Source organism: Oncorhynchus mykiss, chromosome 13 (genome assembly GCF_057628025.1).
Source record: "Oncorhynchus mykiss isolate SJ-2025 chromosome 13, ASM5762802v1, whole genome shotgun sequence".
NCBI classification, from domain to species: domain Eukaryota; kingdom Metazoa; phylum Chordata; class Actinopteri; order Salmoniformes; family Salmonidae; genus Oncorhynchus; species Oncorhynchus mykiss.
This window is the reverse complement of record NC_143034.1, coordinates 59,912,371-59,931,903: the sequence shown is the minus strand read 5'-3', so window position 1 is coordinate 59,931,903 and position 19,533 is coordinate 59,912,371. Positions and strand designations below refer to the sequence as shown.

At 43.7% G+C, this 19,533-nt stretch overlaps 1 protein-coding gene across 20 annotated transcripts in view; it reads right to left on the bottom strand.

Moving 5' to 3' along the window:
* dnm2a (dynamin 2a) overlaps positions 1-19,533 on the bottom strand; it is a 45,541-nt gene that overhangs the window by 18,234 nt on the left and 7,774 nt on the right. For 15 of the 20 annotated variants that reach the window (XM_090197015.1, XM_090197014.1, XM_090197024.1 and 12 more), the window contains 9 exons: positions 5,281-5,354; positions 4,948-5,097; positions 4,533-4,736; positions 3,900-3,998; positions 3,654-3,814; positions 2,799-2,941; positions 2,573-2,708; positions 2,333-2,400; positions 1,676-1,814 (listed from right to left, as the gene is read on the bottom strand). In XM_090197015.1, the coding sequence (XP_090053141.1) occupies positions 1,676-1,814; positions 2,333-2,400; positions 2,573-2,708; positions 2,799-2,941; positions 3,654-3,814; positions 3,900-3,998; positions 4,533-4,736; positions 4,948-5,097; positions 5,281-5,354 (1,174 nt within the window). Of the gene's footprint in view, positions 1-563; positions 703-1,675; positions 1,815-2,332; positions 2,401-2,572; positions 2,709-2,798; positions 2,942-3,653; positions 3,815-3,899; positions 3,999-4,532; positions 4,737-4,947; positions 5,098-5,280; positions 5,355-19,533 lie in introns of all 20 variants that reach the window. The other 5 variants (XM_090197023.1, XM_090197027.1, XM_090197010.1 and 2 more) reach the window with 1 other exon arrangement.

Below are 19,533 nucleotides of genomic sequence, written 5' to 3'. Positions count from 1 at the left end.
AGGTAGAGTGACAGTGAAAGGGATGGACTGTGGTGGGTCTTTGAAATGCAATTCCCCCCTCCATCCACAAGATGGCATGGTTGTTGAGCAGCACTGTTGCTATGGCAACGCCCCCTCTAATGGGCTCTGATGTTCTGGTAGACAGAGGTCTGTGTCTTGAGGAGGAGGGGAGATGGGGATGGAGGAGGCAGATGGAGAATCAGTCTTAATGTGCTCAAATCAAACAGGGCACGGGTGAGGGGCTGCTGAAAGGAAGTTAAGACACGCTGCTTAAAATTCAGACGTGATTTGCAAGTCAATGCTTGATTGGACACGTGTGGCTTGGACAAAAGGAGAGGATGTGTGTGGCGAGGGAGGGATACACACAATCCAGGCACTGAGGAGCGATGGCGTGGGGGATGATTAGGATAGGTTGCTGATTGGAGCGCGGTGGAAGAGAGGTGCGAGGGGAACAGGGACGGGCATTCAATCACAGATGAGAGGATACGCTCCAGAACACTCTCTCTCTCTCTTCTTTCTCTTCCCCCCTCTTTCCTGTGAGGGGCGAGGCTGCTCTTGGTTACCTTGACGGAACACTTCATGACGAGCGCGGTCAGCTCGGACACCACCAGATCCACACATTTCAGGCTGGGCTCTTTCAGTTTGAGGATCTGCTTTTTGACTATGGCCTCGAAGGCCAGGTCAGGGGTGAACAACCCCGTTCTGAGGGGGTACGTAGTGTAGGGGGGCAGCATAGAGAGAGGGATAGACAGAAATAACAAGAGGCGAGAGAAATACAGGAAAGAAAGAAACACAAGAAGATTCTTAGTTTAGTTAGTTGTCAAACTAGAAATCTCGTCTCTAGAAACACAAGTAAAGCAAGAAGATAAGGACAAGCCGCAGGCTTTCACATCCTCTTCTCTTGACAGGGCAGGTCTTCTCAAACTAGGTATATAATATAGATATGTGGGCACATATTCAACTCACAGTACCCACATAACTAACACCCTAGCTATGTCAGTCCTAAGTGTGTATCATTCTTAGACAGATGAGACCTGCAGCTTGTCCATGTGAGACCAGTGATGCTCGGGGAATGGCCATCCCCAACCATCCCGTCTCCACGACGACGACACCACAACCGTCACAAAACACGACAGCGGCACCTGGCACACAGGCTAGCTGTGGCGGGCTGAGGGGGAGTCAAACTGACCCCATATCTGCCCCATCCAGTCCTCTGGACATACACCACACTAAATCTATACAAGTGTGTATAGCGTGTTTTTATTTTATTTATTTAACCTTAATTAACACATTTTTATTTACAATGACGGCCTACACCAGCCCAACCCGGACGACACTGGGCCAATTGTGCGCCGCCCTCCCAATCACGGCCGGTTGTGATACAGCCTGGATTTGAACGGAGATGCAGTGCCTTAGACCGCTGCGCCACTCGGGAGCCCCCGGGTGGTTACACAGTAGACATTCTGATTAGGGCCAGGAGTTTTTATTTACTACCTAACTACATGACCTGACTGGAAAATGGGCCCTAGTTGTGCCATCTAAAAGGTCAGAGGCCATGGATGGACAGCTGTTTTGGAGCAGAGTGGGTCAGTGTTGTGCCCCCCCCCCAGTGTCGCCCCCTTGTGGCCAGGCTGGGTCAGGACAGGACGGGAGTCTGGACACCAGGCTGCAGTACCTTGTTGGTGCACTGCCTGACTGTGTTGATGAGCTCCTGAATGACAAGGTCGATACATTTGATACAGGGCTCTTTCAGCTTAATGATCTGCTTTTTCACAATGGCCTCAAACGCCAGGTCGGGAGTGAACAGGCCCGTTCTGAGGACGCACAAAGACACAGACGGAGGGGGGGGGGGGGACAGAGATAAGGAGACGGACAGACAGGGATAAACAAACAAAAAACTGACAGAAGTAGGACGACAGACAAGTTATTGTCCAGAGAGATAGCATACAAACAGACAAAAGCAGATAAAGACGAGTCAGTCCAGAAAATGAGAACAGTACATATTTAAAAAAAAATAGAATAATAGATAATAAAACAGACATAAATAAGGAAGAGAGAGCAGAGCCAAGGTTATCAGCATACAAACACAAAATTAAATGGGTTTAGATTTCACATCGAACAACAACAACCATTTGAGGGTATGATAGGCAGTTCTGTAGGAGAGTGATCTGTGGGCATTTTAGGCTAATTGCTCTGTGATTGCTAAGCATGCTGTGGGTCAGTTTTACATGAAAGGAGGAAACAGAGAGGGTTGACAGTGAAGAGGAAAGAGCTGAACACAGTGGTGGTGATGTGTGAAGACACAGGACGGCCCCTCCTCTCCTCCACTTGCCTGACACCATGGACATTCTTGATGGCATGACTGATCTCCCTCCTCAACTCCTTCTCATCAAACACAATCTGACAGAGAGAAAATAAGAAACAAACAATAGAAACACTGTTAATCCATTCTGCACTCTAAAATTCACACTTCTAAACAAGTCAATCAACTGTGGTCAAAACAGTCAAGCAGGCAGATGAACTTCTCTTGTGGAAATATTGTGACAGTGAGTATTGAGACCGCAGCGCTCACCTTGACCAGCTCGAAGGGGAAGCGCTCGTGGAAGATCCGGTTGATTTTGGCACCACCCGACAACTCTGCTGTGTCCACCTGGTCCCCAGAGCCCTCGATACGCTTCTCAAAGTCCACCCCAAACTGCTGCACCATCCTGGGATGAAAGACAGAGAGTCAGGGTCAACTCTGGAGCTACTCATTATGGTGGTGTGTGTGTGTGTGTGTGTGTGTGTCCTCTACTCACTGCAGCAGGGCCTTGGTCTTGCGTGTGGGGTCGTCGGGACGGAAGTTCTTGTACTCCTCCACCTCTTTCTCCAGGGAGAGCACCTGGCTCTGCAGCTTACTGCGCAGCCCAGGCAGAGTGTCCCTGATGTGGTTGGTCAGTTGCTGAGGAGAGAGAGGGACACCGTGAGTGAGGGAGGAGAGAGAGGGACACCATGAGTGAGGGAGGGAGAAGGAGAAATGGAAGGGATAGAATGAGCGAGAAGGAGAATAGGAGGGGAGAGAATGTATAGTGAATGAAAGAGCAAGTGAGTTTCAAGAAACATTATAGCCTGGTTTAAGATCTGTTGGTGCCGTCTCTCAGAGTTCACAAGAAACATTAGCCTGGTTTAAGATCTGTTGGTGCCGTCTCTCAGAGTTCACAAGAAACATTAGCCTGGTTTAAGATCTGTTGGTGCCGTCTCTCAGAGTTCACAAGAAACATTAGCCTGGTTTAAGATCTGTTGGTGCCGTCTCTCAGAGTTCACAAGAAACATTATAGCCTGGTTTAAGATCTGTTGGTGCCGTCTCTCAGAGTTCACAAGAAACATTAGCCTGGTTTAAGATCTGTTGGTGCCGTCTCTCAGAGTTCACAAGAAACATTATAGCCTGGTTTAAGATCTGTTGGTGCCGTCTCTCAGAGTTCACAAGAAACATTATAGCCTGGTTTAAGATCTGTTGGTGCCGTCTCTCAGAGTTCACAAGAAACATTAGCCTGGTTTAAGATCTGTTGGTGCCGTCTCTCAGAGTTCACAAGAAAAGAAAACAACTGATCTGGAAGTCAGACTAGAACATCAGTGTAGAATAACAGAAAGGTGAACGTTGAGTAATCTCTCACCTGGTTTAGTTGTTTCTGCAGGTGTGGAGTGCCCATGCGCTCGGCCATGTGTCTGTAGCCCGGGTGAGACAGGAAGAACTTCCTCTCAGCAGCCAGCGCAGCGCGGATGTCCTTCCTGCCATCTATGTCCTTCTGACTGCGGTTCACCACGCCGATATAACCTGGAGAGAGAGCGCACACTTATTCCTCTGCAGTCAATGAGGTGTGTGTGTGTGTGTGTGTGTGTGTGTGTGTGTCTCCCCTCACCTCTACGCAGAGGTAGCAGTTTGTTCTCCAGGATGTCTTTAGCATCCGTCCCTTCGTCCATCAGGTCCAGCTTTGTGATCACGCCAATAGTGCGCAGACCTGAACAGAACCAAACAGTTTTCATCTCATCATATTAATCCTGACTACTGCCTGTCCACCATCCACCCAGCCTTCCATTCCTCATCTCCTTCAATTCAATATTCTTATTGGACAAGTCCAGGTACTGCGTCAATGTTTCAATCTATTTGGTGCACCAAATGAACACCACCCAGAAATCAAGTGCCCATCCTCATCCTTTGGTCCTGGGAGTTCCAATAGAGAACCAGTACAGCACCACTAGGCTAGTCCCTTACCCTGTGGGTCCACCTCCTAGTCCCTTACCCTGTGGGTCCACCTCCTAGTCCCTTACCCTGTGGGTCCACCTCCTAGTCCCTTACCCTGTGGGTCCACCTCCTAGTCCCTTACCCTGTGGGTCCACCTCCTAGTCCCTTACCCTGTGGGTCCACCTCCTAGTCCCTTACCCTGTGGGTCCACCTCCTAGTCCCTTACCCTGTGGGTCCACCTCCTAGTCCCTTACCCTGTGGGTCCACCTCCTAGTCCCTTACCCTGTGGGTCCACCTCCTAGTCCCTTACCCTGTGGGTCCACCTCCTTGGCAATCTTGAGGGCGTCGGAGTTGGCCAGGTCCTGGTTGGCGGGGGTGACGGCCAGGATGAGGCAGCTCTCCTTGGTGATGAACTGCAGCAGCATGTCCCTGATCTGGTGCTCTATGTCCAGCGGCTGGTCCCCCACTGCCACCTTAGTCATCCCCGGCAGGTCGATCAGAGTCAGGTTTAACACTGAGGGCGAGATGGAGAGATGGAGGGGGAGGGAGAAGGTTATGACTGTTGCCATGTAGACTGTATGATGTGTGTTACATTGTGTATACATGTGTTTGCTGTGCTTTTATGTGTGCATGCGTGTGTGTGTGTGTGCGCATACGTCCAACTGAACATGTGCTTTGCATATGTTAAAATGAACACCAAATGAATAACTGTTGGTGAGCATTACCGTTAGGGGAGTAGACCCGGAGGTTGATGGGGATGGGGGAGATGCCCTTGTTGGAGCCTGTGATCCTGTCGGTCTCCGCCTCAATCTCCGCCCGGACCTCCTCAAAGTCCACAAACTTCCTCCCTTTACAGTGTAGGAACTCTGCATACTCTACAGACACGACAGAGAGAGAGAGCGAGACAGACACACAGCGAGCGAGACAGATAGATAGAGAGACAGAGAGAAGAAAGTCTTTATCAGGATACAGACAGTGTTGTTGAGTGGAGGAGGCAGGTCCATGGCAGCAGCAATGAGGACAGATAAGGCCATGGTTGTATGAGAATTCAGACTCACCGGCTTTGTTAAAGCACAGCTGCAGGATCAGAGGTCTACGGGTGACAATGCCTGATCCTCGAGGAAGAAAATCCCTGAGAGAGAGAGAGGAGAGAAATTAAATTAGGAAAAAATTAAGTGAGGGAGAGAAAGAGACCAAGAAAGTGAGGGGGCGAGCCCCAGACAGACAGAAAAAAAGAGAAAGTCAAATGACTCAGTACACTAAAAAATCAATTTCCTCACACTATATCCTGTGCGAAATAGATGAGCAAGGGGAAATGTCACACTTCATGACCCATCTGTCAACAAATTAGAAGTGACATTAAAGTAATTTGGTCTCATGATGCCCCTGAAGATCAATTCATTTGCTCAGCCACTGTTGCCACGGTTACATAGATTTAGGTAATGTGGCGATTTAGAACGATGCACTCTGTCACTCGTGGTTTCACAGCACGACGGAACAGGGGAGAGCCTCTTGATGAGGATGCAAGGCGAGGCGCATACATTAAGTAGAATATTTCAAGTGATTGTGTGTTGCAAGCTGGCTGTGTCAATATGTAAGATACCGCCTAAGATAGGATTACGCCCATAGTAGCCTTGATACTTGACATTGTGCTGAAGTATATTTAATACATTCACTTATCTGACAATTAAGATGATTCATTAGTCCTAGCCAGTGCACATTGAACATAGATAAACTCCCCTTTTCAGGACCCTGTCTTTCAAAGATATTTAGTAAAAATCCAAATAACTTCACAGATCTTCATTGTAAAGGGTTTAAACATCGTTTCCCATGCTTGCTCAATGAACAAACAATTAATGAACATGCACCTGTGGAACGGTCGTTAAGACACCAAAAGCTTACAGACTTTAGTCAATTAAGGTCACAGTTTTGAAAACTTAGGACACTAAAGAGGCCTTTCTATTGACTCTGAAAAACACCTAAACGGTCCCTGCTCATCTGCATGAACGTGCCTTAGGCATGCTGCAAGGAGGCATGAGGACTGCAGATGTGGCAAGGGCAATAAAATGCAATGCCCATACTGAGAGACAACTTAGACAGCGCTACACGGAGACAGGACAGACAGCTGATCGTCCTCGCAGCGGCAGACTATGTGTAACAACACCTGCACAGGATTGGTACACCTGAACATCAAACCTGCGGGACAGGTACAGGATGGCAATAACAACCTTCCGAGTTACACCAGGAATGCACAATCCCTCCATCAGTGCTCATACTGTCCACAAGTCCAGCTGAGAGAGGCTGGACTGAGGGCTTGTAGGCCTGTTGTTAAGCAGGTCCTCACCAGACATCACCGGTGCCTATGGTCACAAACTCACCATCGCTGGACCAGACAGGACTGGCAAATTGTGCTCGTCACTGACGAGTTGCGGTTCTGTCTCACCAGGCGTGATGATCGGATTCACGATTATCGTGGAAGGAATGAGGGTTACACCGAGGCCTGTACTCTGGAGCAGGATTGATTTGGAGGTGGAGTTCGTCATGATCTGGGCCAGTGTGTCACAGCATCATCGTACTGAGCTTGTTGTCATTGCAGGCAATCTCAACGCTGTGCGTTACAGGGAAGACATCCTCCTCCCTCATGTGGTACCCTTCTTGCTGGCTCATCCTGACATGACCCTCCAGCATGACAATGCCACCAGCCATACTGCTCGTTCTGTGTGTGATTTCCTACAAGACAGGAATGTAAGTGTTCTGCCATGGCCAGCGAAGAGCCCGGATCTCAATCCCATTGAGCACGTCTGGGACCTGTTGGATCGGAGGGTGAGGGATGGGGCCATTCCCCCCAGAAATGTCCGGGACCTTGCAGGTGCCTTGGTGGAAGAGTGGGGTAACATCCCACAGCAAGAACTGGCAAATCTGGTGCAGTCCATGAGGAGGAGATGCACTGCAGTACTTAATGCAGCTGGTGGTCTCTCCAGATACTGACTTACTTTTGATTTTGACCCCCCCCCATATTTACACATGTTAAGTTTGCTGAAAATAAACGCAGGTGACAGTGAGTTTCCTTTTTTTGCTGAGTTTATTTGAACTTTAATCTGACAAACATGGGCCTACAGTGCAGACAAGCATGACCATGTGCAACTGTGCATAGAGTTGTTTCTTTCTTGTGTATATTATGTCTGTTTCCCTCTTAAAGTGACAGACCATCACCAGGCACCAGTCAGGACCATTCCAAACCCAACAGCCCAATTGAGTCATCTCTCAGAGGGGAACACATACCCTACAACCACCAGCCACCACACCCTGCCTCCCCGGGACTCTCCCACTCTGGGCTGGGGACCTGCCTGCCTGCTTGCCTGCCTGCTGTAGCCTCTAGCCTGATTTTTGGGGCCCTCGAGTGCCGCAGCGGTCTAAGGCACTGCATCTCAGTGCTAGAGGAGTCACTACAGACCCTGGTTTGTTTCCAGGCTGTATCACAACCGGCCGTGATTGCGAGTCCCATAGGGCGGTGCACAATTGGCCCAGCGTCGTCCGGGTTAGGGTTTGGTCAGGGTAGGCCATCATTGTAAATAAGACTTTGTTCTTAACGGACTTGCCTAGTTAAATAAAAAGGTTAAATAAAATAAATAAAATGTGCAACAGAAAACTCCCTACATCTGGTGGTAATAACGCTGAACTCTGGGCCTGGTACAGCACAGTCTAACAAGACAAACCTACCTCCCTCCTCCTCTTTCTAACCCAACATCTAACGCCACATGCAGAAAGACGCCGGAGGGAATGGAGATAGCTTCTAGTCTAAAGCAGACTGACTATATGTCACACACAGGACAATCAGGATGGAGCCATACTGTTGACTATTACAGAGGCACTCACACTATAGACTAGACCTGTTGAACAGTGGGAACATTCTGGATGGCCTGAGTTCAGCACTGATGTTGTGTGCTGCAGATCATGTAGAGTGTTTTGTTTGTCATAGAGAAAACCAGCCTAACTGGGAGAGTGGGATGCCAGTATAGAAAAGCTCTGGCAGGGGGTGAGAGAGATAGGGAGGAAAAAGGGAGATGGTGCGTGAGGGAAAGGGAGATGGGGCATGAGGGAATAAGGAGAGAGGGAATAGGAGAGAGGGAGAATAGGGGAGAGAGGGAATAGGGTAGCGGGAGAATAGGGGAGAGAGGGAGAGGGAAATGGGAAAGCAAGAGCTGGACTTGCCTAAGTGGAGTGGACACAGAGAGCAGACTGAGGATGTGTTGAGAGAGGGAGCTGAGGAGCAGAGGGCTGACCTCTCCAAGTGTTAATGTATTATAGAGGTCGACCGATTATGATTTTTCAATGCCGATACCAATACCGATTATTGGAGAACCAAAAAAGCCGATACAGATTTTTAAAAAAAATCGGCCGATTATAAGAAAATGTATTTGTAATAATGACAATTACAACAATACTGAATGAACACTTATTTTAACTTAATATAATACATCAATAAAATCAATTTAGCCTCAAGTAAATAATGAAACGTTCAAATTTGGTTTAAATAATGCAAAAACAAAGTGTTGGGAAAGTAAAAGTGCAATATGTGCTATGTAAGAAAGCTAACGTTTCAGTTCCTTGCTCAGAACATGAGAACATATGAAAGCTGGTGGTTCCTTTTAACATGAGTCTTCAATATTCCCAGGTAATAAGTTTTAGGTTGTAGTTATTATAGGACTATTTCCCTCTATACCATTTGTATTTCATTAACCTTTGACTATTGGATGTTCTTATAGGCACTTTAGTATTGCCAGTGTAACATTATAGCTTCCGTCCCTCTCCTCACTCCTCCCTGGGCTCGAACCAGCAACACAACAACAGCCACCATCGAAGCAGCGTTACCCATGCAGAGCAAGGTAAACAACCACTGTAAGGCTCAGAGCTAGTGACATTTGAAACGCTATTAGTGCGCGCTAACTAGCCAGCCATTTCACTTCAGTTACACCAGCCTCATCTCGGGAGTTGATAGGCTTGAAGTCATAAACAGCGCAATGCTTGACGCACAACGACGAGCTGCTGGCAAAACGCATGAAAGTGCTGTTTGAATGAATGTTTACGCGCCTGCTTCTGTCTACCACAGCTCAGTCAGATGCTTGTATGCTCAGTCAGATTATATGCAACGCAGGACACGCTAGATAATATCTAGTAATATCATCAACCATGTGTAGTTAACTAGTGATTATGATTGATTGTTTTTTTATAAGATAAGTTTAATGCTAGCTAGCAACTTACCTTGGCTTACTGCATTCACGTAACAGGCAGTCTCCTTGTGGAGTGCAACAAGAGAGAGGCAGGTCGTTATTGTGTTGGACTAGTTAACTGTAAGGTGGCAAGATTGGATCCCCTGAGCTGACAAGGTGAAAATCATCTGTCGTTCTGCCCCTGAACGAGGCAGTTAACCCACCGTTCCTAGGCCGTCATTGAAAATAAGAATGTGTTCTTAACTGACTTGCCTAGTTAAATAAAATTTATGAAAATATAAGCTAATCGGCGCCCAAAAATACCGATTTCCGATTGTTATGAAAACCTGAAATCGACCCTAATTAAATAGGCCATTTCGATTAAAATCGGTCTACCTCTAATGTATTACACTAGTTATACATCCCCACCACTCTCACTGGACCCGTCCTCCTCTCCATTCACACACACTTCATCAGTTCAACTGGACAAAGACAGACAAATGATCACAGTATCACACAGATAGTCAGAGACGCGGCCAGAACAAGATACTTCTGTGAGTCCATGCACCTTGTGCACAGAAGAAATACATGACCTAACACACCCACACCATATCCACACCATATCCACAGAGATATACAGCCATAAAAGCCCCCACTAGAAGGGAAGAGAGGACATGTGGGTGCATGTCCATTATTGATGTGCTGTAAATGATAGAGGAGCTGAACAGATTGTGTATCATTCTATGCATTATGAATAGGCCAAGCAAAGAACAGCAGTTTCTGAGCCTCCCTCTTTCAATGCTGCAGAAAATAGATACAATGAAAGAGAAGGGTCAGACAGAACCAACATTGAACACTCCCCTGCGTCTGATCTACCTCTCACTACCAGGGATTCCACAGCCATCAGGGTTGGGGTGAATTCCATCTAAATTCAAGATCAGGGTTTGAATAGGATCCCTATGGAATAAATCTACTAACAGAAATGGAATTCTTCCCAACTTCAACCCACCCTGACTGTTATACACTGAGGCTGGAAGCAGCCCAGCATGGTCTGGTTCAGAGTAGCCTATGTACTGTAGTAGACTGGATGACAGTAATAGACTGACTGGCCTATTAAAATATTCTCAGCTCTGCAGTAGACTACTTGACTGTGTTTTGGAGACTGTGTCCCTGGATTACTGTAGTCGACTGTGTAGTTGATGTGTTCTAGACTGTCAAATCAAATTATATTTGTCACATACACATGGTTAGCAGATGTTAATGAGAATGTAGCGAAATGCATGTGCTTCTAGTTCCTAGTCCCTGGATGACTGTAGTAGACTGTGTAGTAGACTGTGTAGTAGACTGTAGGGTTGGGCGGTATCCAATGTTCATACCGTCATACACTTCATGTCCCTTTTCTCCAGGGTATAGAGTATTACCGGAAGTGCAGACAAGGGGCGCCATTTCAAAATGTATATTTTGATTTATATTTTTGAGCGCACAAAACAATTTAGGCCACAGGGATGTTGATCCAGGAGGGATTTGAATGTCTCTGCTGAAACCAAGAAGCTTGACATCTAGCCACTTAGCTAGCCAGTTAGCAAACCAAATGCATAGCGGTTTCTCTGAGCTGGATATCATTTATTTGACGCATCTTAGATTTCCTATAGTTATGCTTAACTTATAGTTCTAAGCAATGTTCTTACATTTTGAGGGAAATGTGCAAATTTCAGGTCAACGGAGTGCAAATTTGAACATTGTCAAAATTCTGTGCAACTTCCGGCATGCGCTTACTGTGAACATGGAGGCCGTACCCGCTTAATAATGTATGCCTACCAGAGTGGCCTACCATTAAAAACAATGGAGAGAAAAAGCATCCCATAACATTACGGAAATAGCTGTTCTATCATTGTCTACAGTAGCAGCAAATGTGTGGTGTTCAGTTTGGGCATACAGTGGTTCGTCCTTTAAAAGTTACATCGTACAGCGGCGCAGCTTGCATGGTGCCGCAGAATTCTATGGTACGTTATTTAAGTGTGAACCACTGGTACCATTAATGCTAGTTAGTGCTAGTTTGACCACCAGAGGGCATCTTTAAGAAGCATTTGATAGCCTTCAATAGTGGCTGTACTAGAGAATTTAAAACATTTTTGTAGAACATAGTATATGGGAATGATATTAAGAAAATGCAACATTTCTGAAAATGGTGTTTCTATTCCAAGAAAAACAAAAAAAACCTCTGGGTTTCCGTTAGGATGGAACCAAAAATTTGGCGCTGTACAACGTGATGGTTGGGAGTAGGCTACAGTACTGGGCTATTTAGCTAAAGAATCCCCGTGTCGTGCTGGCATGCGAGAAACCGGGGTTCTATTCCCCGACGGGGAGGAAGGAGTAGGCTGTTCTTGTAAATAAGAATCTAACTGATTCCATGTGTGTTATTTCATAGTTGTGATGTCTTCACTATTATTCCACAATGTAGAAAATAGTAAAAATAAAGAAAAAGCCTGGAATGAGTAGGTGTCCAAACTTTTGACTGGTACTTGGTTAATTAATATTATGGTGTTTCTATTCCAAGAAAAACAAAAAAAAACTCTGGGTTTCCATTAGGACAGAAAGGAAAATACGGCGCTGTACAACGTGAGTACAGTACTGGGCTATCTATAGAATCTAGCTAAATTTAGCTAAAGAAGGAGTAGGCTGTCCTTGTAAATAAGAATTTGTTCTTAACCGACTTGCCAAGTTAAATAAAAAGTTACACTAAGAACATAACATTTTCTAATTCTAGTCTAACCAATACACAGAGATACAGAGAAAATAAAAATCTCATTGATATATCAAGAACAGTCCCCGTGCTCGTCTCAGAGCAGCGGGAATGGTTCTAAAATAGTTGTAGGCTATTGCTTCAAATCCTATTGCTTCTAACTTCAATACGCTCTTTAAATAAATAAGACCTACACCACTTTTATCAGCACATTACTCAACACTAGTGAGACTCACATCGTCTACGGTAGGCCTACATTATATAAAAAATATGACATGACTCTCCGCCAATATTTACATATAGAGGATTGGAGGAATCTAAATGAAAACCAAACGCCACCTCATGGGTCTCCCGGTGGCGGCCGGCACGGGTATCGAACCTGCATCTGTAGCAAAGCATTTTGCACTGGAGGAGCCCCCATCCACAATATATCAAAATACTGAGAGGTGTTGGTGAAGGTATAGCCCATAATCAGCTATTATAATACTGTACATGGTGTCCAGGGCAAAACATTTCTTTATTAAAAGACTATGAAAAAGCATGTTGGTACTTATTTATTTTGATCCAAAGCCATGAATGAGTGAGTCACTCAGCTTTATGTAGGTGCTGGTCTATATGACTGTCATCAACTTGATTACACACACACACACACACACACACATGATATTTCGTTAAAAAAAAATAAAAAAAAATGAGGGATTGTAATCTGAATAAAAAGGCCAAAATAATATTTGTAAATTCCAAAACATTCATTTCTGTTTTTAGAGGGAGAGAAACACTTATCTCCCTCACTAGCTTTAAGCACCAACTGTCAGAGCAGCTCACAGATTACTGCACCTGTACATAGCCCACCTATAATTTAGCCCAAACTACTACCTCTTTCCCTACTGTATTTAATTTATTTATTTATTTTGCTCCTTTGCACCCCATTATTTTAATTTCTACTTTGCACATTCTCCCATTGCAAATCTACCATTCCAGTGTTTTACTTGCTATATTGTATTTACTTTGCCACCATGGCCTTTTTTGCCTTTACCTCCCTTATCTCACCTCATTTGCTCACATCGTATATAGACTTGTTTATACTGTATTATTGACTGTATGTTTGTTTTACTCCATGTGTAACTCTGTGTCGTTGTATGTGTCGAACTGCTTTGCTTTATCTTGGCCAGGTCGCAATTGTAAATGAGAACTTGTTCTCAACTTGCCTACCTGGTTAAATAAAGGTGAAATAAAAAAAATAAAAAAACACTGGTCCAATTGTGCGCTGCCCATAAAGGCCAAAATATAGCCCTGCTAATATCCATAATGGTGCTTTACAACGTGACCGTATGTGTTTGAAAGAGTATATTCCAGTAAACAACAATTTGTTTACCTTCATTAGACAACTTTGTTCCAATATTTCTGTAATTCAGGGATATTTATTCCCATAGTAATTCGTTATGGAGCCATAACTAAACAAACGTTGCCATTTGGAAAGAGTATTTTTATCACTATTTTGTTAACGAAAGCATTATTAGTTACATTGTTTTAGTTTGAACGTGCAGACTGGCACTAAGAACAGAACAACGGGAACGTTTCCCTAGTAAGCGCCATTATGAGTGCAATGCCCCTTGGGAACCAATATATATTGTCCTGCTAATAAGAGGGTTAATAATAATATTATATCTATGAGAATATTCAACAGGCTTTTATATCATTCTAAATTAATAATAATCACTTTGTTTAAAAAAATAACAATATTTTGGATATTAGTTTTCATAATACGTAAAATGAGAGAGAAAAAGGCCATTCTTGAACATGGAGTGATTTGTAAATAAAGCCAATTTAGAATTATTTCTGTTTTAGAGGGAGAGATACCAAAACCTGCAGTCATCTTATGGGTCTCCCAGTCAAAGCCGGCACGGGTATTGAACCAGCATCTGTTGCAACAGGCGCTGTACAACATGACCGTTGCGCCACTCAGGCGCTGTACAACATGACCGGTCAGAAGTGGCCTACAGTAAAAGCAAAATAAACCCAACAAAATTAAATAAACTTAGTGTAACAAGTGTTTTAGTAAGTAATACTGAAGTTGTGCACAATTATCAGTTTCCATTTAGGTTTATGTTGCCCATGCAGTGTCCTAGACCGTTGCGCCACTCAGGCGCTGTACAACATGACCGGTCAGAAGTGGCCTACAGTAAAAGCAAAATAAACCCAACAAAATTAAATAAACTTAGTGTAACAAGTGTTTTAGTAAGTAATACTGAAGTTGTGCACAATTATCAGTTTCCATTTAGGTTTATGTTGCCCATGCAGTGTCCTAGACCGTTGCGCCACTCAGGCGCTGTACAACATGACCGGTCAGAAGTGGCCTACAGTAAAAGCAAAATAAACCCAACAAAATTAAATAAACTTAGTGTAACAAGTGTTTTAGTAAGTAATACTGAAGTTGTGCACAATTATCAGTTTCCATTTAGGTTTATGTTGCCCATTCATTAGTAGGACCCAAAAGCACAGTGGGACCCAAAAGCATAATCAGTGCTCTAACTCCCCCATTCGCTGGTCTGAAGCAATGAAGTGGTGACGCAGGGTACTGCACTAAAACACAAATTACCTCCAAGTCCCACAGCATAATTGCAAACTTTTAGTGGAGCAACTACTGTACATTCCATGAGACTTTAGAAAAAAAACATGCAGGGCCTTACATGAACCTGTTTATTCACTTGTCCTTCAGATAAGGTGACTGAAAATGTGTTGTTTGATGCAAGAAACCCCTTTACAAAATAAAATGCATTATTCCCATTCCATTATTACAGAGAATCAGACAAATTATGCTACCCTCTGCCTATTATTCTACCTAGCTTATTCAATACAGTCTCAAAATACAACACTGCCCCTTTAAGACCAAAGCTCTAACAGACTCGTTTTTCAAAGATGGCTAGAAATGCACACATTTTGAACTCTTCTATGAAGCAACCACTCCATTGTTGACTAAAAGTTAGCTATAACTGGGATAATAACTCACTAACTAGCAAGGAATATGAACACATGTGCACATGTGCTACATGCAGCTCTCACTTTGATCTCAAAACAAGTGCATCTACTAGTGACCACTCATGCTGTTGACACAGTCCAGTTCAAAAGTGAATGGCAGATCCATATATGGCAATGGCTATTTGCACATAGGCCTACTGCAGCTCTGACTGGTTATGGTGCGTGTAGAGTACTGGTCTGTGTAGAGTACTGGCCTGATCTAAATATAAAATGGTTCCATAGTAAAATGTTTCAACTAAGACAAAAAGGTTAGCATGTTCAATTAATAAATGATAAATATTAATAATGTTTGTCTGTTCTCATTAAGATGCAAAAAGATTAAGAAGAATGTAGTAGACTGTGTGTAGTAGACTGTTTCTGGATGACGCTGTAGTAGACTGTGGCCGTGGATGACTGTCTCTGGATGACTGAGTAGTAGACAGTGTGTAGTAGACTTTGTACGTGGATGACTGTGTAGTAGACTGAAATGTTGAGGTCACTGTATGGTTTACCAGGAGGGGTGTGGAACACAAACATGGGTCTGAGGTTTGGTGAGAGGCGTGGGATTAACTCCTTGTGGCATCTTAGACCTCTATCATTATGGTTTCCACATTCACAGCCTCAAGTCTGACTGCCTCGTCAGGCTTTCAGTCCACTTTCAAGAATCAAATAGACTACAAAAGCTGAGTGGACAGTGTGTGACTGAGCTTTTGCAAAGATGCAGCTTGATGTACAAGACAGATTTTAGATGGTCAACATTCCTATTGCTTTTCCCTCCAAGCGGTTTGCATAATTTCCCCTTAATTTGTTACCATTTAGGCAAAACCTTCCAATTCGCAAACTATGTGAGTCAGTCAGTTCCTGGTCACCTCCCAGGTTCACAGTCCACTAGTCTCCTCTACTCCGCTTCCAGCACTGGCACAGCAAATCAGATAACAGCCCAGCCCCAACCAGCTTGTACAGCTAGATATGACCTCCATACTCCCGCCCCCAGGGACAATGACATCACAGTCCAACAGCCACACAGAGAGCCAGAGTGGAGACCACAAGATCCTCAATGATCTAAAGTGCCTTGCAAAAGTATTTGGCCCCCTTGAACTTTGCGACCTTTTGCCACATTTCAGGCTTCAAACAAAGATATAAAACTGTATTTTTTTGTGAAGAATCAACAACAAGTGGGACACAATCATGAAGTGGAACGACATTTATTGGATATTTCAAACTTTTTTTAACAAATCAAAAACTGAAAAATTGGGCGTGCAAAATTATTCAGCCCCCTTAAGTTAATACTTTGTGGCGCCACCTTTTGCTGCGATTACAGCTGTAAGTCGCTTGGGGTATGTCTCTATCAGTTTTGCACATCGAGAGAATGACATTTTTTCCCATTCCTCCTTGCAAAACAGCTCGAGCTCAGTGAGGTTGGATGGAGAGCATTTGTGAACAGCAGTTTTCAGTTCTTTCCACAGATTCTCGATTGGATTCAGGTCTGGACTTTGACTTGGCCATTCTAACACCTGGATATGTTTATTTTTGAACCATTCCATTGTAGATTTTGCTTTATGTTTTGGATCATTGTCTTGTTGGAAGACAAATCTCCATCCCAGTCTCAGGTCTTTTGCAGACTCCATCAGGTTTTCTTCCAGACTGGTCCTGTATTTGGCTCCATCCATCTTCCCATCAATTTTAACCATCTTCCCTGTCCCTGCTGAAGAAAAGCAAGCCCAAACCATGATGCTGCCAACACCATGTTTGACAGTGGGGATGGTGTGTTCAGCTGTGTTGCTTTTACGCCAAACATAACGTTTTGCATTGTTGCCAAAAAAGTTCAATTTTGGTTTCATCTGACCAGAGCACCTTCTTCCACATGTTTGGCGTGTCTCCCAGGTGGCTTGTGGCAAACTTTAAACAACACTTTTTATGGATATCTTTAAGAAATGGCTTTCTTCTTGCCACTCTTCCATAAAGGCCAGATTTGTGCAATATACGACTGATTGTTGTCCTATGGACAGTCTCCCACCTCAGCTGTAGATCTCTGCAGTTCATCCAGAGTGATCATGGGCCTCTTGGCTGCATCTCTGATCAGTCTTCTCCTTGTATGAGCTGAAAGTTTAGAGGGAAGGCCAGGTCTTGGTAGATTTGCAGTGGTCTGATACTCCTTCCATTTCAATATTATCGCTTGCACAGTGCTCCTTGGGATGTTTAAAGCTTGGGAAATCTTTTTGTATCCAAATCCGGCTTTAAACTTCTTCACAACAGTATCTCGGACCTGCCTGGTGTGTTCCTTGTTCTTCATGATGCTCTCTGCGCTTTTGACGGACCTCTGAGACTATCACAGTGCAGGTGCATTTATACGGAGACTTGATTACACACAGGTGGATTGTATTTATCATCATTAGTCATTTAGGTCAACATTGGATCATTTAGAGATCCTCACTGAACTTCTGGAGAGAGTTTGCTGCACTGAAAGTAAAGGGGCTGAATAATTTTGCACGCCCAATTTTTCAGTTTTTGATTTGTTAAAAAAAAATTGAAATATCCAATAAATGTCGTTCCACTTCATGATTGTGTCCCACTTGTTGATTCTTCACAAAAAAAATACAGTTTTATATCTTTATGTTTGAAGCCTGAAATGTGGCAAAAGGTCGCAAAGTTCAAGGGGGCCGAATACTTTCGCAAGGCACTGTACATCAAGTTATTCATAGTCCAATAACACACATAAAAGAGAAAAGCATGGAAAATGACATTTCATTAATACCACAGAGTGCAATTCAGCACACAGAACCATTCTACAGAAAGCCAAAGCAGAGTGGTAACCATTTAATGGCAGCATCTGCTAATAGCGTTTTTATTGTCCTTGGTGTGGTATTTGTTTATTCGAGTACAGGTGTTGATAGATGCAGCCATGTCAGATGACTCTCTGAGAAGGGGAGCAACAAGGGTTAGGCTAGTGCCCCTCTATTACTTATTCACCCTGGACTAGAGGTCGACCGATTAATCGGAATGGCCGATTATTTAGGGCCGATTTCAAGTTCATAACAATCGGAAATCTGTATTTAAAACAAACAAAAAATACACCATTATTTCATCTTTATTTAACTAGGCAAGTCAGTTAAGAACACATTCTTATTTTTAATGACGGCCAAGGAACGGTGCGTTAACTGCCTCGTTCAGGGGCAGAACGACAGATTTTCACCTTGTCAGGTCGGGGGATCCAATCTTTCAATCTTACAGTTAACTAGTCCAACGCAATAACGACTGTTGCACTCCACAAGGAGACTGACTGCCTGTTACGCGAATGCAGTAAGCCAAGGCAAGTTGCTAGCTAGCATTAAACTTATCTTATAAAAAAAACAAGCAATCATAAAATCACTAGTTAACTACACATGGTTGATGATATTACTAGATATTATCTAGCATGTCCTGCGTTGCGTATAATCTGACTGAGCATACAAGCATCTAAGTATCTGACTGAGCGGTGGTAGGCAGAAGCAGGCGCGTAAACATTCATTCAAACAGAACTTTTGTGTGTTTTGCCAGCAGCTCTTCGTTGTGCGTCAAGCATTGCGCTGTTTATGACTTCAAGCCTATCAACTCCCGAGATGAGGCTGCTGTAACCGAAGTGAAATTGCTGGCTAGTTAGCGTGCACTAATAGCGTTTCAAACGTCACTCGCTCTGAGTCTTCTAGTAGTTGTTTCCCTTGCTCTGCATGGGTAACGCTGCTTCGAGGATGGCTGTTGCCGTTGTGTTCCTGGTTCGAGCCCAGGTAGGAGCGAGGAGAGGGACGGAAGCTATACTGTTACACTGGCAATACTAAAGTGCCTATAAGAACATCCAATATTCAAAGGTTAATGAAATACAAATGGTAGAGGGAAATAGTTCTATAATAACTACAACCTAAAACTTCTTACCTGGGAATATTGAAGACTCATGTTAAAAGGAACCACCAGCTTTCATATGTTCTCATGTTCTGAGCAAGGAACTGAAACGTTAGCACATATTGCACTTTTACTTTCTTCTCCAACACTTTGTTTTTGCATTATTTAAACCAAATTGAACGTTTCGTTATTTATTTGAGGCTAAATGGATTTTTATTGACATATTATATTAAGTTAAAATAAGTGTTCATTCAGTATTGTTGTAATTGTCATTATCACAATTTTTTTTTTTATTATTATTTTTTAAATATAATTATTATTTATTTATTTATTATTAAAAAAAAATAATAATAAATAAATAAATAAATAAAAAAATCAGCTGATTTAAATCGGTATCGACTTTTTTGGCCCTCCAATAAATCGGTATCGGCGTTGAAAAATCATAATCGGTCGACCTCTACCCT